Source organism: Myotis davidii, unplaced genomic scaffold (assembly GCF_000327345.1).
Source record: "Myotis davidii unplaced genomic scaffold, ASM32734v1 scaffold653, whole genome shotgun sequence".
NCBI lineage: Eukaryota > Metazoa > Chordata > Mammalia > Chiroptera > Vespertilionidae > Myotis > Myotis davidii.
The window spans coordinates 1,639,869-1,656,773 of record NW_006285129.1 but is presented as its reverse complement, the minus strand read 5'-3'; the positions used below and the strand labels follow the sequence as shown (position 1 = coordinate 1,656,773).

At 44.6% G+C, this 16,905-nt stretch overlaps 1 protein-coding gene across 1 annotated transcript; it reads left to right on the top strand.

Annotated features, from left to right (window-relative positions):
- Positions 1-855: 855 nt before the first annotated feature.
- CRNN (cornulin) lies at positions 856-5,909 on the top strand. The gene is made up of 3 exons (XM_015558776.1): positions 856-884; positions 3,016-3,166; positions 4,217-5,909. The coding sequence occupies exons 2-3, from the start codon at positions 3,029-3,031 to the stop codon at positions 5,552-5,554; spliced, it is 1,476 nt and encodes a 491-aa protein (XP_015414262.1). The 5' UTR covers positions 856-884; positions 3,016-3,028; the 3' UTR covers positions 5,555-5,909.
- The last annotated feature ends 10,996 nt before the right edge of the window (positions 5,910-16,905 follow it).

Here is a 16,905-nt window from a genome sequence, read left to right as displayed (position 1 = left end):
GGAAGGAAGGAAGGAAGGAAGGAAGGGAGGGAGGAAGGAAAGGAAGGAAAGGAAGGAAAGGAAATTTCTCCTCTTGTTCAACTCTGGTCTTAGCCCTATGTCTGAAATGAAGCAGGATTTCCACAAATATATACCAGTTAGTCGGCCAATTCAATTTCCCGTCTTTGCAATGAAGAAAAGCACAGAATCATCTTAAGCTTCTCCTACCAGCTTCTTCTCCATCCTATAAAAAGCTATCTGCCTACAGGATGATAGGTGGAAGGTATTAACCTTCTTTGTTTTAATAAAATATGAGACCCAACTATAGAGAAATGAGATTGGATTCCTTGCATGTCTCATAAACTGGGTATAAAAAGCAATTCCTAAAACAAGAATTCCAAGAATGCTCTAAATAATGACATCACCAGAAAAAAACATGTATAGCTTCCCAAAGCCACCACTTTGAAAAGGATAATCCTCAACAGATCAATATGTTCTTGAATGTTTGTATAAAAAATAAAATCCCCATGACTCTGCAGTGACACAGAGACCAAGAATGTTCCCCAGGACCCACCTGTGCTGAGCAGTGCTGAGCCCATCACATGGGACAGGAGCCTCCCTGTCATGAGAAGAAGACCCGGGAGAGATGAGGGCTGAGAGAGGGCTCCACACGTGGTAGAAGGGGTCAGATCCTTAGGCCAACACAGCCACGTGTCGGCAGGTGAAACGGGAGAAAGGTGGGGCTTGGCTGAGCCTTGGGTGAATCAAGCCTTTCAATGGGGTGGGGCATCCTGTCCAAACCCTAGCGCTAACTCAATTAAATCCCCTATAAAAGGCTCCTGCCGCTGACCTGGCACTGCACACACCGCTCAGCAGCCTCTTGCCTCACCCCGCCTGTGCATTAGGTAAGTGCCCTCCTCAGGAACCTCTTTCTCACTCTCAGTTCTTGGTGATCTGACCTCGTAAAACCAGGGCTGTGGGCAGAAAGTGTCCTCTCTGACTGGGCCTCGGGCAAACCAGTGCACGGGGGAAAGGGCACTTTCCTCCCCGCACTGGCCGGGCAGCAGCGCCTCTCACTGGGACACTGTGTTGGCAGCAGCAACAAGACCACCCACATGCCTTCTTGGATCTTATTGGATCAGCCAAGGTCTCTTATTCTTTTATTTTTTCAATATATATTTTTACTGATTTCAGAGAGGAAGGGAGAGGGAGACACAGAAACGTCAATGATGAGAGACAATCATTGATTGGCTGCCTTCTGCATGCCCCCTACTGAAGATTGAGCGTGAGAACCATGACCTCCTGGTTCATAGATCAATGCTTAACCACTGAGCCACACCAACCAGGGAGGTCTCTTATTCTTAAAGTTCTGGAAGCTTCTTGGCGATGCTCAGGGTGTGTGAGACCAGAATCAGGTTATAGTACTTCTGCCAACCCAGACAATGGGGTTGAAACTTCTCAGGGAGCAAGGGGCTCTGACCCCAGGGCAATACCTAGGCAAGATGAGTTTGTGGATTTATTCTAAGAGATCTGAAGTGTAACTAAAAGGCCATCTTAATATTTTTCTGCTTATAGTCAGTGGTTGAGGTCGGCCATAGGGTTAAGAACAAAATAGAAAACAAAAAGCAGGATCTGTTCTTGTCTCTGTAGAGGTGCAATGTTCTGAGTTTTGTGCTGTGATGTACACGAGAAAACAGTCTGAATTTTTGGCTGCCAGATGGTAGAAAGGACACTTCCTGAAGAGCCACGGGGTCTCCTTCCTTTTTCCCTCTCCTCTTTTGTCAGGCCCTCCTCTTCCTGCGCCCCATCTTTTCCATCTCCACAGTGCCCCTCCCCCACCAGTCCATCTCCCCCTGCATCTGAACCCTGCCTCTCAGCACCATCTCCTCCCTGCGGCCTCCCTGAGGCTTCTGCTTCTGCACCTCCAGGTCTCTTTGCCTCTTGCCCATCCAACCACACCCAGAACCCACTTCCGCCTGAGCCCACCCCCCTGGCAGATGAGAATAAAATATCTCCCTTCAGTTGGGAACCTTTCCTCACAGGCCACCGGGGTTACAGGCTTGAAGGAGCCACATACCTCTGAGCAGGCTGACAGGTCCCATCGCGGAGGACAGAGCTCACATCCAGAGAAACCAGGACTCTCAGAACAGGCAGACTTCCAACCAGGCAGAGCACCCCTCCTCCGCGGTCCTCACAGGTGGTGGCCAGTCTCTTGCTGGACACCTTCCTGAAGGGCAGTACGGAAGGGTAGAGTGGGGCCCTCAGGTTCCTGCCTGGCCCCTACCTGAGGCAGGAATTGACTCACATACGTACTTACTAGTACTGCCGGTTGGTGTTCCCAGCAGGACTCTTTCAGCCTCTAACAGGCAGAGACACGCTGGATAGGCTGTCCAGAGGGCAGAGTCTCGAAGGTCATTGCATTTGAGTTCAGGAGACATGGGTTCTAGGATTTCTTACAAGCGGTGTGGCCTTGGGCAAATCAACTTCGCTGTCTGCTCCCTCGCCTATAAAAGGTAGAGATAATAAGGATAATGTAAAGAGAGATGAGAAAGAGAGAGAGAGAGAGAGAGAGAGAGAGAGAGAGAGAGAGAGAATGCATATGAAAGTACTTAGTGAGCAGTAGACTATATAGAGACGTATGCAAACATATGTGTATAATGATATTTAATAGGTAACATTTTGAATAAACCAGCATCTATCAAGTGCTTTAAATGAATCATCTCTCTTAATCTGCAAACTAATCCTCTAAAGTAAATACTAGTATTGCCTTCATTTCATGGTGAGTAAACTAAGGCACTAGAGGCAAAGCAACCTGCCCTAGCTCCCCTGCTGGGTAGGGGGCAGTTGACCCAGGAGCCTGCCTCTAACCACCATGCGCCCCTGCGTCCCCTCCATAAATACGTTAGGAAGGAAAGGAAGACAACCGAGACCAGAAGCAGAGCCCGAACACAGGGAAAGGACTTAGAAGCAGGAGTGCTCCCGGGGAAACCACTGGGGTTGATTCCGGAGCCCCCGGGGCTTTTCTTCTTTCTCCAGCTTGACTACCAAGATGCCTCAATTGCTGCAAAACATCAATGGGATCATCGAGGCCTTCCAACGCTACGCCAGGACAGAGGGCAACTGCATGGTGCTCAGTCGGGGGGAACTGAAAAGGCTCCTAGAGCAGGAGTTTGCTGACGTCATCGTGGTATGATGGGCCCAGCCAGATGGGAAGGGACTCAGGGTAGAGTGAAGATGGTTTGTCTGCAGACCAGACCCTTGGCCCCAGGAATCCGAGGAGGCAGCCTCTAGATCCAAGCCCACAGGTCCTACTGGAGGCTGTGCAGGCAGAGAAACAGGAGGGAACAAGGGACAGCCACTAGAGTTGACAGACCAGGTCCTTAGAGAAAATACCTTGACTTCGGTTGATTCAAACTGGGAGATAAGGTGAAAGGACTCTAATGGGACAGCTCAGGGAGAAACACAGCCTTGGAATATTCTAGAAACAAAAAGAATTGCTACTTCTGCTGCTTCTTGAATCTGCTATGGTGATCATCTACTCTGCCTGGCAGAGATTTAGTCATCCATTAATAAGCATTCATGAGAAGCTCAGCTCCGTGCCTTGTACACAGCATTTGCTCAAAAACATTAGCTGAGTGGTCACATCAGCAATGAGGTTTGGGAGAGCAAACCAGACCCAGGTGCACCTCCCTGCCTCTTCTTGCCTTCGGTTCACAGCTAAAGCACTGGGATGGTCAAGGTCTTGGGGACAGGGATGTGTGGGTGTATCAGGGTGCTGCATCCACCTGCTCAGGGCAATCTGTGGTGCCTGGGGACACGCAACCCCCTAAGTTGGGGAAACACCTGAGCCTCAATAAGGATCTCACAGAATTCCCCCGGAGCCAGGTTCCCACCCTGTTCCTCTTGGTGAGAATGTGGCCTCAGTGCCGGGGCCGAGGGCCCGAGGACAGCCCAGAGAATCACTCCGCGTGCATTCATTTATTCATTCTTCATGAAATCGTTATTCACTTCCCCTGTGGGCCAGAAATTATGCCAGACACAGAGGATATAAAATAAAAGGTGTTTCCTACCCACGAGGGAGGGAGACAGGACTGAAAAAGGAAAGTGATTTTGTGTTCATGCTGCTATAACCCTATGGGAAGGGGGCTCGGGGCAGAGCAGGTGGGCTCTAGGTTCGGGGTGGGGTCCTGGCAGCTGAGTGGGGAGGGCTGCTGACTTTGCCTGATCTTCTCCCCAGAAACCTCACGACCCAGCCACCGTGGATCAGGTCCTGCGCCTGCTGGATGAAGACCACACAGGGACCGTAGAATTCAAGGAATTCCTGGTCTTGGTGTTTAAAGTCGCACAGGCCTGTTTTAAGACGTTGAGTGAGGGTCCTGAGGGGGCTTGTGGACCTCAACAGTCTGGAAGCTTCCCCCGTGGGGCCTCGGCAGAGCTGGGAGAAGGACAGAGAAGTGTCACAGAAGTGGGAGGCGGTTGGGAAGGACAGCGTCATGAGGGAAGCAGTGGTGGCCAGGGCAGGCAGGCTTCCAGAGGGCAAGACGGGGCTGGGGCACACACCCAGGGGCCAGACATCAGCTCTTCTCAGGTCAGTCACCAGGAGGAGCAGCACGCATCCCAGAGACAGAAGAGAGAGAGCCAGCAGACACAAGCGAGGGGGCACGTGGAGCCAAACCAGAGAGTGGGAGAAGACCAGAGTCATCAGACCAGTGAGTGGGTGTCGGAGAGACAGTCACAGACTAGAGAACAGAACAGAGCCCACCAGACACGTGGGACTGTTACTGGCACCGTAACTCAGACCCAGACAGGTGCCACCCAAACCATGGAGTGGGACAGGAGCCAGATGAGCCAGGTAGCCACTAGAGGACACGATCAGATACCTACAGGGTCACACACCCAGACGGTACAGCAGGACAGGAGCCACCAGGCAGGAAGCACTAGCACCCAGCCACGGGAGTCCACCCATGGCCAGACCAGAGGAACTGAGACCCACACTCAAGACAGGAGCCAGATGAGCCAGGTAGCCACTGGGGGACATGTTCAGACACAGACAGGGTCACACACCCAGCAGGGCAGGAGCCATCAGACAGGAAGCACCAGCACCCAGTCTCAAGAGTCCACCCATGGCCAGACCAGAGGGACTGTGACCCACAGTCAAGACAGGAGCCAGATGAGCCAGGTAGCCAAGGGAGGGCACGTTCAGACACAGACAGGGTCACACACCCAGACCACACAGCAGGACAGGACCCAGACAGGGGCTAGAGGACAGGGACAGACCCAGACGCAGTCAGGCAGCTGTGAGGCAGAAGAGACCGTGCCAGGAGGTCAAGCCCAGGCTGGGACCAGCACCCCAACAGGCACACAGGACGGCAGCAGCACTCACCCAGGGAGCAGTGGGACAGGAGGGCAGGATGAAGGAGAGCCCCTGGTCAAGGAGGAGTGGGTTGATGACCAGACAAGGGACACAGTGATTGGAAGGCAGGACCAGGGAAGCCTGCACACCGCCCAGCCGGAAGGGAAGCGAGAGCTCACAGCCAGGGGGCTGTATTCCTACTTCACAAGCAACAAGCCATGAGCGTCCCAGCCCTGGATCCCAGTGCCCAGTGCCAGAAGAAGACAGCTGGAGAGGCGTTGGCTTATGCTTCCCTGGCCAGTCCGGCTGGCATGTCCCTGGACATCAGATCTTAATCATGGTGCCTCTCTCTTAGGTCTTTCTCAGTGAGGCCATTTCTTCAAGGTGCTTTCTCTCCTACACTCTTCTCTCTCACCTGCTTTGCTGTGCAGACCATCTCAGCAGCAGGAAGACACAGAACAAGTCATCCCTTTCACCGAATGTTCTTCAGCTTATGGAGTTTTCAGAATTACTTTTCTCTCTGCCCTCTGTCCACCACCCCACCTATCCTGGCGCATCAATAAAACCCATCTAAGGAGCTGGGCTCGTGTTCCCTTCAATCACTATTGACGTGATAGGCAAAGGGCCACAGGGCTGTGATGATGAACTACACATGGTCCCTACCCTTGAAGAGCATCCACTTGAGAAAATATTGCACGAGATACCAAGAGTTATAAAGAGTCGAAGAGAGGCCCTAGATGGCTTGGCTCAGTGGGTGGAGCGTCAGCCTATGGACTGAAGGGTCCCAGGTTCAATTCCAGTCAAGGGCACATGCCCGGGTTTCGGGCTCGATCCCCAGTGAAGGGCATGCAGGAGGCAGCTGATCAATGATTCTCTCTCGTCATTGATGTTTCTTTCTCTCTCTCCCTCTCCCTTCCTCTCTGAAATCAATAAAAATATACATACATTTTTAAAAAGAGTCAAAGAGAGGAGATATCATACTTTTATACTTAGCAGGGATGGATCAGGAAAGGTGTCAGCTAGAAGAGGTTGTTTTTGTAATGCCCTTAAAGGACAAGTAGGAATGAGGTAGGTAAAGCTATTCTCAGTCTTTCATGACCTCTAATTCTGGAGTGTTAACCTGTAAGGGCAGAGAGGAAGGCTGACTTAAGGTTGCCAATAAGTGGAATAAAACTGCAGGGACCGAGTAGGGGACAGGAAAGGTGTATGTTATCAGGAACTTAGCCAGAAGCCCTGAGCATCCCTCCGCCACCTCCTCTTCCATGCCAGCCCTGACCGGTCATGATGCCTCACCCTCTGGATATGAAGTTATGGTGCAGAACCTTTCAACTCTGGTTTACTGTTAGAATCACCTCTGGAATAGCTTTCAAAATTCAGATTTATTTTTGAAGGACAGAAGTATAATCCTTCTGCATCATACCCAACATATTAAAATGTGTCTACAGACCATTTAAAAAATATAATTTATTGCGATATTCACTTTGTTGCAGTGGACTGGAACTGAATCCAGTGTCTGAGGTGTGCCTGCATGCTGCACTGCTGCCCCTGGTGGTGGTGGAGTTACTGCAGTGAATCTTTCTGCTGGAATGGGAAGTGGTATCAGCCCAGGGAAGGCCCGTGTGGCATCGGGCAAGCAGCACCTGCAGGAAGTGGCCCTGAAATCTCAGTATCGACCCACCACAGGCTGCTCTGAGCCACAGGGCTGATGGGGGGGGAGGGAGGGGTTGCTATGTGTATGTTTGTTTTAGAGATGCCCTTCACAGAGCCACTCCTGCTAACAAATGGTCTCTCAGCATCCGGTCTGGGACAGGCCCTGCCTTGATGCCCCAACAGAGCTAGACCTCTTGCCAGGCTTTGGCTCTACTGGGCAGAGATGGTCCTACAGGTGCCCGCTGGTCTTGCCTGGCAAAGTTCCTTTCTGGAGCAGTCCTTGTGGAGAAGCAGGAAGGTAAACACCCCTTAGCTCTCCCTTCTCAAGACAGAAAACAGCAATCTGTACACCTCTCCTGGGGGTCCTGAGACCAGGCTGTGGTCCACCCTTGTGCTGGCCACTTACAAGAACACTGTGGAGTCAGCTCCCAGGACTGATGCAGGTCACTCGGCTCTGTGTGAGCGTTCTCAATGCTCCCCATTTGTACATGAGCTACAACTAGCAAATGGTGGCTCTATTCTCCACATTGCTTGGAACTGCACTAAGTTTGGAGTGGGATACACCCTATTTTTACATATTTCCATTTAACAGGTGGGGGGGGGGACTAAGAAAAAAGAAGCCAAATGGCTTTGATTCTATTGTCTGCCTGAGTGGTGAGGAGCTTGCAGAGCCACAGGCCCAGTAACTATGGAGGGGTTGAGGATTAGAGAGTGGGGCCTATTGAAACAGACAAGGCTGAAAGGGGCCCCCGAATCATACTGTAAAGTGCTAAACAGATAGCTCTCCTGCAGAAGAGGCTCCTTATTCGCAGGAGCTGGGGCAGTTTTGAGGCCCACAGCTCTGGGCAAAATGTGGAGAGTTCATTTGTTCTAGTTTACCTGGGGATTCTCTGAAAAACAGCTGACATCACAGAGATAAAATGGAGCCAACTGTACGAGGAATGCTCGGTGGAGAGGTGTCCTTGGGCCCATACAGTAATGCACGCCTTTGGAAACCTTCACTCTCCTTTCTAGAAAAAAATAAATAAACCAGTATGGCAACTAGACAGCCAGGCGCCGCTCTGGACCCACGTTCTGTGAGGGCTTTGCATAATCCTGTTCTAAGTGGGCAGGAACTCAGTCAATGCATATTTTTAAATGTCCTAAATAAACATAAATCTTCAATAGGATAGTGAAGACCTGGGGCGTGGGTAGGGGCTGGGTTTTATCAAAAAAAAGAGGCGGAAAAGGGGAGAGATCTGTAATACCATCAACAATAAAAAATATATTTTAAATAAAGAAAAATAAATCTTTTTTATTAAGAAAATTTAGTTTCAAGTCATTATATGTTTATTATAAAGCAAACAGATGAATACAATAAACACCAATACTCTCGCCCCAAAATAACCAGTTAACTCCAGACCACTTCTATATGTAAATTTACCATGTAAATATATATATGACAATGTATGTCTATGATTATATGTGAAAATTACAGGGTGTGGCAAAAGTAGGGTTACAGTTGTTTTTATGGAAAATAATACAATAATTAGTAATAATACCGGAATAAACTGTTTCAAGTACTCACAACTGTAAAGCTACTTTTGCCCCATCTTGTATATGCAAATTATATCTATAAGTTATATATTTGAAAACATATAATACTTCTATGCAACTTATATTTATGTATACATATATATAAACATTACGCAAACATGTATGATTATGCAAACATGCATGGTTATGCAAACATGTATGATTATGCAAACATGTTTCCATGGGATGTTCTCAGTGATTAAGAGCATCCCATATCAGTAGCATTTGATGGTTGAGACCCAGCGTTTAGGGAGTAAGGTTGCCAAGGTTCAAACCTTAGCTGTGCACTTTACATGAGGTGTGCTCTTGATCAAGGTACCTGTCTTAGTTATCACACCTGAAAAGTGGAGGAAATAATGGTATTTCCTCATGGTACTTATGAGGATAGAGAAATCATATATATATATATATAAGTATATGTATGTCTGGCACATGGCATGATAAACATTAAAAATATGTTAAGAACAGAATGAAGCATTCTTGAAGGTCAGCCATTTATAAGCAAAGGATGTTTGAATTAGGAGGAGAGACACATGGTACTAATCAGTCAGCCCAACCTTGACCCAGTATAGAAGATTCTTACAGGCTGGACTTCCTTCCTATGAGGATAATTGTAGCTTTTAGCAACTGCTCTGGGCCATGGCTCAACCATGGGGATTTCCATCTCAAAGAAAAAGTAAGGATTAGGACTGTCACAGTATTGTTTTAAATGTACCCACATAACACCGCTCCCCTCCTCTCTCAAGCCCCCATCCTGTGTATCAGGGAAAAATCAGTGTCTTACTGGTCCATCTCTCTCCCTCTATTATTAGGCTGTTACCTAAGAAGAGGGAAGGGAGTATATCTCTAATTGGCTTATTTTCCATAAGACTCATGCAGAGGAATGGAGGGTGGGTGTGTGGCTGGGGAGGACCCAGTCATCACGTAGTGCCTCAACTATTGCATCTGACTTAGAGAGGAGCCTTTAACAAACTACAACAATCTGGGCCACCAGCAGAAAAATCAGGGGATTTTTTTGTTTTATGATATGGTCATCATTCATCGTGACATACTCTTCATTTGGGTTCTTTTTTCTTCCAAGGGAAAGTCACCATTCACAGAGGCAAATTCCCATACTCAGGCTGAAAGCTACTTTATCTTTAATCCTTGTCCTAAATATAAACAATTCTACTAATAAAAATTACTGGTATGTTACATGGTTATTTGTATATTACTATGACTTTACTGAGCACTAATTTTGTGATGGGTGTATTACAAAATGAACCGGACCTAATCTCTTCACCAAGGAGCTCACGCAAAATTAATAGATATAAAGGAATATTGAAATGGCCAAAGAATCCTAGCTCAGTGTGCAAAAGCCCACGCCGCTGCAGTGGGCCCCCCTAAACTACCATAGCCGTGGCATGATTCCAGGTGGCTCCACCACAGCCACCATCAAGCCTGAAAATGGCGATCGGGGCCTCATTCTCTGATGCAGAGAGAGATGTGTTTGTAATGCAACTACTCACCATAGCTACAACCTCTCCCTCCCAAAGCACCCTCTGCCCTTCCATCTGGGATTATTTCCACTGCCAGTCACTTACAACAAACACGCAGCTGCCCTCATAATGGGGAGGACTAAACTCCATTCCATTTTCCATGATACACCAGCCGGGAACTCATTGCTCTAATTACCATCTATTTTGTGATAATATCAGCAGCCATGCCTATTGTTGAAGTGTTTGTTTGTTCTATGAGTGGATGTTGTAAAATTTAATTATACTGCCTTACCTACAATCAATGAGAGATTAAGTCACACCTTAACGTAACACAGGGCCTTATTTATCCCAAATTAAGCAGCAACGCCACAATCTGAGGTAAACCACAGATTTATGGTTTTCCACCCATGACCTGTTTTCTCTCACTTAAGAGGTCTGGTCTTCCGCTTCCTCTCTAGAGTTCTGCCATCAGATTAAGCTGCTGACTTCTCCGCTCCCGCACCCCCATCCTTATATAAGCACCTCTCCTGGGTGGATGTGGGGCCTGTAGTGGCTCTGTTGTGATTTGTGATGTCTATTGAAATCAATCAAATTATCCAGTTCAGTGGCATGCCACAAGCACCAAACCCACACACCTTCAAAAAGGAATCTGACCTTCCAACAAATGGAGGCACCTTTCATCCCCCTAACACAGAATGGCAACCCTCACCTCTCCCTAGATCCAAGAGCTGACAATAAAATTTGTCTATGCTAAACTTTTCCAGGTTTTTTTAAAGTTCTATTTTTATTAAATGTATTGGGGTGATACTGGTTAATAAAATTATATAGGTTTCAAGTGTACAATTCTATAGTACATCAGCTATATGTTGCTTTGTGTGTTTAGAACCCAAAGTCAAGTCTCCTTCTGACAGGATGTATTTGACCCCCTTTCCCTCTGGTAACCACATACTGTTGTCTGCGTCTATGAGTTTTTGTTTGTCTTCTTGTTCACGTGTTGCTTTCAGTTTTATATCCCACATATGAGTATATGGTTCTTGACTTTTTCTGTCAGACTCATTTCACTTAGCATGATAGTCTCAAGATCCATCCATGTTATCGAAATGGCGGTATTTCATCTTTTCTTATGGAAATCCTCGTCAATAAATAGTGCTGAGAAAATTGGAAAGCCATATGCCAAAGAATGAAACGAGGCTGCTGTTTGTCCCATGCACAAAAATTAATTCAAATGGATAAAGACTTAAATATAAGACCTGAAACAATAAATTACGTAAAAAAATACAGGTACTAACCTTATGGACTGTGGTTTTAGAGAAAACTTTATGAATTTGACTTTAAAGGCAAGCAAAGTAAAAGCAAAAATAAATGAATGAGACTGCATCAAACTAAAAAGCACAGCATCAGCAAAACAAAAAGGCAAACAACCAAATGGTTGAAGATATTTGCAAATAATAGCTCTGATAAGATAAAATTATATAAAATATATATATATATATATGTGTGTGTGTGTGTGTGTGTGTGTGTGTGTATACACATAAATATACACACATATATATATACACACATATATATAATAACAACAAAAATAATCCAATTTAAAAATGGGCAGAGGACTTGAACAGACACTTCTCCCAAGAAGACACACAAATTACAACAGATATATGAAAAGATGCTCAGCTCACTAGCTATTAGGGAAATGCAAATCAAAACTACAATGAGATACTACCATATGCCTGTTTGGATCGCTATTACCAATAAGACAAGCAATGTAAAGTGTTGGAGAGGTTGTGAGAAAAAAAGGAACCCTCCGCTGAAACTGGTTTGGCTCAGTGGATAGAGCATCGGACTGTGGACTGAAGGGTCCCAGGTTCGATTTTGGTCAAGGGCATGTACCTGGGTTACGGGCACATCCCCAGTAGGAGATGTGTAGGAGGCAGCTGATCGATGTTTCTCTCTCATCGATGTTTCTAGCTCTCTATCTCTCTCCCTTCCTCTCTGTAAAAAATCAATAAAATATATTTTAAAAAAAAGAGGAACCCTCATTCATTGCTGGTAGGAATGTAAACTGGTACAGCCAGTATGGAGTTCCTTAAAAAATTAATAATAGTGTTATCATATGACTCAGCAACCCCTCATCTGCATATCTACCCCCAAAAAATTAACATTTATTTACAAAGATACATGGATCCCTATGTTCATTGCAGCATTATTCACAGGGGCCAAGACATGAAGACAACCAAAATGTCCTTCAATAGATGATTAAATAAATAAACTCATATTACATATGTCCCATTTTTCCCTCAATGACCTCTCTCAGCCCACCCCTACCCCCACCCCAAGCCTTCACCCCCCTATTATCTGTGTCCATGGGTTATGCATTAATAACCATTCCAATAGGTGTGAGGTGGTATCTTGTGGTTTTGACTTGCATTTCCCTGATAATTGGTGATGTATCTTTTCATGTACCTATAAGGCCCTCTGTATGTCTTCTTTGGAAAAATGTCTTTAGATCCTCTGCCCCAGAGGTTCTCAACCTGTGGGTCGTGAACAATGAAAATACATCCTGCATATCAGATATCTATATTACGATTTGTAACAGTAGCAATATTACAGTTATGAAGTAACAATGAAAATAATTTTATGGTTGGGGGTCACCACAACATGAGGAACTGTATTAAAGGGTCACGACATTAGGAAGGTTGAGAACCACTGTATGGACTGTGGGGTTTTTTGTTGTTATTATTGAGTTGTATAAATTTATACTCTACTATAAAAGTTCAAAGTCAGGACTATTAAGAAAAACTAACAAAAATTGGTTAATGAACATATACAATACAAAAGAAAATTCTGACATCAATATTAAGTGTATGAGGGGAGTCAGTAAAAGCATAAAATATTTGTATGCAATTGAAGTTAGGTTGTTATCAGCTTAAAAGAGACTATTATAATAAGAAGTGTTACACAAGCCTCATGGTAACCAGAAGGGAAAAAGACCTATAGCAGATATAAAAAACATAAAGGGAAAATAAAATATATCACTATTAAAAAATCATCAAATCACAAAGGAAGATAAACAAACTGGTTACAGTCAAAGTCATGGATATGAGTAAGTCATAAAAAGGGAAAAGATAAAGAAAAGAAGACAGCTTCAGATAGAACACAGGGGAATGCAGTATTTAAAATGTGCATGAAGGACAGAAGACAAAACCACACACAATGATGAGTGGGAAAATAAGATAATTAGAGGGTAGTGATATATTACAGCAGCCAAGAGAGAAGATGGTATCAAGGATGGAGATGACAAGTGTTCAAATGCTACAAAAGAACCAAGAAAATGTTAGGACTGAAAATGGCCATTGAATTTAGAAATTAGGGTGACTTAGATTTTAATAATACTGTGAAGTGTGGTGGAAAAGGAGTAAAAATCATACTGAATTGAATATAGTAAAATGAGAAGGAGAGGAAAGAGTCAAGGGGAGACTACTCTTTCAAGAAGCTTAATTCTGCAGGAAAATAAATAAATGGAGTGATATCAAGGAAAAAATTATTTTTAAGATGGCAGAGACCGGAGCATGCCATTATGCTAAGGATAAAAAGAAAATGTATAGAGAGGAGGAAAGATGGAGAGAGAAAGAGAGAGAGAGAGAGAGAGAGAGATACTTACCTGGCAAGGGAGATACCATGATCGAGAGAGAGAGAGAGAGAGAGAGAGAGAGAGAGAGAGCCGGAGCATGCCATTATGCTAAGGATAAAAAGAAAATGTATAGAGAGGAGGAAAGATGGAGAGAGAGAGAGAGAGAGAGAGAGAGAGAGAGAGAGAGAGATCAAAGAAGAAGTTTCAAGAGAATATGGGAGATGATGAGATGATCCAGGATACCAAAGATTAGCCTTGAACCAGAGTTGGGACTCTTTTTTCTACTGAAAGAGAATAGAAGGAGATCAGGAGGAGTGCAGAAGAAGGTAGGTTTCTACAGGTGTCACACGACAGTAAGAAATGATCATTATTTTCTCTAAAAGTAGAGAGTGAGGTTGATGTTTGACTTATAGCTCAATGAAAGTGGTAATAGTTTAGAACAGCTATTGGGGGTGGAAAAACATGTTGGAGTGAAGCTAAAGTTGAATAATTCCTCTGTGCATAGATAGTAGGAAGGTGTAGGTGGTAACACTGATTCAAAATAGGGATGCTAAGCAGCAGCAGGGATTCTCATACCAATGTGGTAAAAGAATGCAGGTCAAAAAGTGGACAGCATCAGTGAAGAGTTGGGTTTCTCTCTTGATCACTCGATCCTTGCATTCTTGGAGATTTTACACTAGGTCTGCCACTTATCTGCTACAAATTTGGCATCATCACCACCACCCTGCCTTTCTAAGCTTGACAGCTACACAGAACCCCTTCCTATATAGTTCCAGTTTACAACCTGCTAGTGAAAGAAACTTATGTGACATTTGGAAGGTGGGAGCAAAGAGAAAGCCATTATTCCTAGCAGATCAACGCATACAGACATGATAGCTTCTAGGGCTTTCCCACGCTGAATTTTTCTCTAGTCCTCTGGAGACCTTCACTCTTTCAGCTCCTCCCACACACACATTAAATTTCTTATTCCCCTGATACACATAGTGGCTCTCTTTTTCTCATCAACACCAGATGGATAATATACAGTAGGCCTAGGGTTGACATAGCTGTCCCACCTTTTTTAAACAGAAAAACAAAAACAAGATCTAATTATTCTGACCTTCGTGCAACCTTATTTTCCTTGGCAATGTTGTTCAGTAAAACAGCTGGGGACATCTCGGACACTGTTCCTTGAATTCTTGAATCCTATCACCCTAAAAAGCTTCCTGCATTCTTGAGAGCAGGCTTCTCCATGGGTACCATCATTCCCACAAGGCTCCTGCATCACTGGATGCTGTCATCTCACACGAAGACCCTGCATCTATGTCAGTGCTCATTAATATGAGGCCAGTCAAGGGGTATGGGATTTGAACACATCAAGGGGCTGACCATGGATCCTTTTTAACACCTTCCTAAGTAGTGATTCACCATGGGCAAACGTAGCCAGTTGTTTAGAGAACAAGAAGGCTCTTTACTGCTCCATTCTTTACATTCATTCCACAGGTAGTATGGACTCCAAAGCCACCTGTATACACAGTTTGGTGAATTAGTAGGATGCGTCAGAGTTTAAAGGGCCAACCTGTCTAGCATAACAGATTAAGTTCTCCTTCGTTCTGGGTACACCTGGGTGCCTAATTTACTTGAGTTATACAGAACCTGGGTTTCTGAATCTTCTTTGGCGGCCAGCTCCATCTTTCTCTCATTTTGTATAGAGAGGCTGCCTACTGTTGTGTAGACTCTGCAGTGAAATCCTGGTTTGATTTGGGAAAAGCTGCTTAACTTCTCTATAACTCACTTGTAAAAAGAGATAATAATAGTGAGAAGTAAAGAAATATTGCATTTAAATTATTCAATATATTCCTGGCACATAATGAACACATGGTTATAATTACTTTATTGGCTCTGCACTAAAATCTGCTTTCTCTTCCTAGTTGTATTCTTATTGCCATTCCATTTACTTTATTCCAAACATGGGGCAAATAAGGATGTGTTAGCCTCGGATTGCTAGGCATACTCTCTGACTTCCCCTCCACCTGATAAAAAATCTGTATCATGAAGTAACTTTTTTATTTGTGCCTGGCCAAGTGGTCTAGTTTACACCTCAAAACTTTCCTATCCAATTGCTGTTTTATAATACAAGATTCCCTGCCTTTCTAACCTCATCTTCCATCCCCCCTTCTTGCTCATTCTACTCCAGCCATACTGGTTTCTTGCTCCACGGGGAGATTTTTACCCTTGTTTTTCTGCCTAGAAAACTCTTCCCCTGGGCGCATGGCTTGAGTCCTCACTACCTACTTGCCTTTGCCCAAATGTAACCTCAGTTAGTCCTTCCCTGAACACCTTACATAAAATACACCCCACTGTAGCTCCCAATCCTCCTTATTCTGCTTTATTTTCCTCCACAGTTCTTATCACCACCTGTCATATCATACAATTATTCATTTCTTGTCTATTTCTCTCCATTTCCATTCCTAATGGAGTTTGACTATACATATCACTGGGGAGAACGCTATTTTATTCCACACAGGAATAGCATATTAGGATAAGTCTGGGCAAAGTTCTTCAGATTCCTCTCATTTCTCCTTTTTCAAATCAAATATATCTTTAAAAAAGTGATAGAGTAGTTCAGTGTTCCCAGGAGAGGAAAATCCTATTGTCTAGTACTGTCACTCTCTTATCTTTTGCCAATAGTTAAATAAGAGGCTAAAAAGATACAGTGAAAAGAAGTGGTAAATACTATGGAAAATGAAGACTATTTGAATGTGTGTTTTAAATCATGGGAATACGGAATATTGATAAGCAGATATCTAGAGTTGAGATATTGTACAAATTCAGTTATGTCCAAATTGAAAGTGGTAATATACTAGATTGGGCTGAAGAAAGACTTCATTGTTGGGTCTTTAGAACGCTGTTTTAGTGATATTTTCCACTCCCTCTGAGTCCATCTCTCTACTGCAGATCATGCCATACTGAGTTAATCTCTCTGGTAGAGAAATGACAAACAAACCTTGTCACAAGGTGTTTAGAATCAAAATCCACACAACTTGTAAAATGACTGGATGTGGAAAATAAGGAAGCAGGAGAAATCCAAGATAACAGGATTTTGAGCAACTGAATGAGTAATTTTATTACTGGCAGAAGATCAGGAAGCTAAGTGCGTAGACTAGAATAGGGAAGTTGTGTTTGGGACATTCTTGGTTTAGGTTTGATGTTTCCATAAGAGATGTAGATGAAGCTCTCCAGGACACTGTCCAGCACTT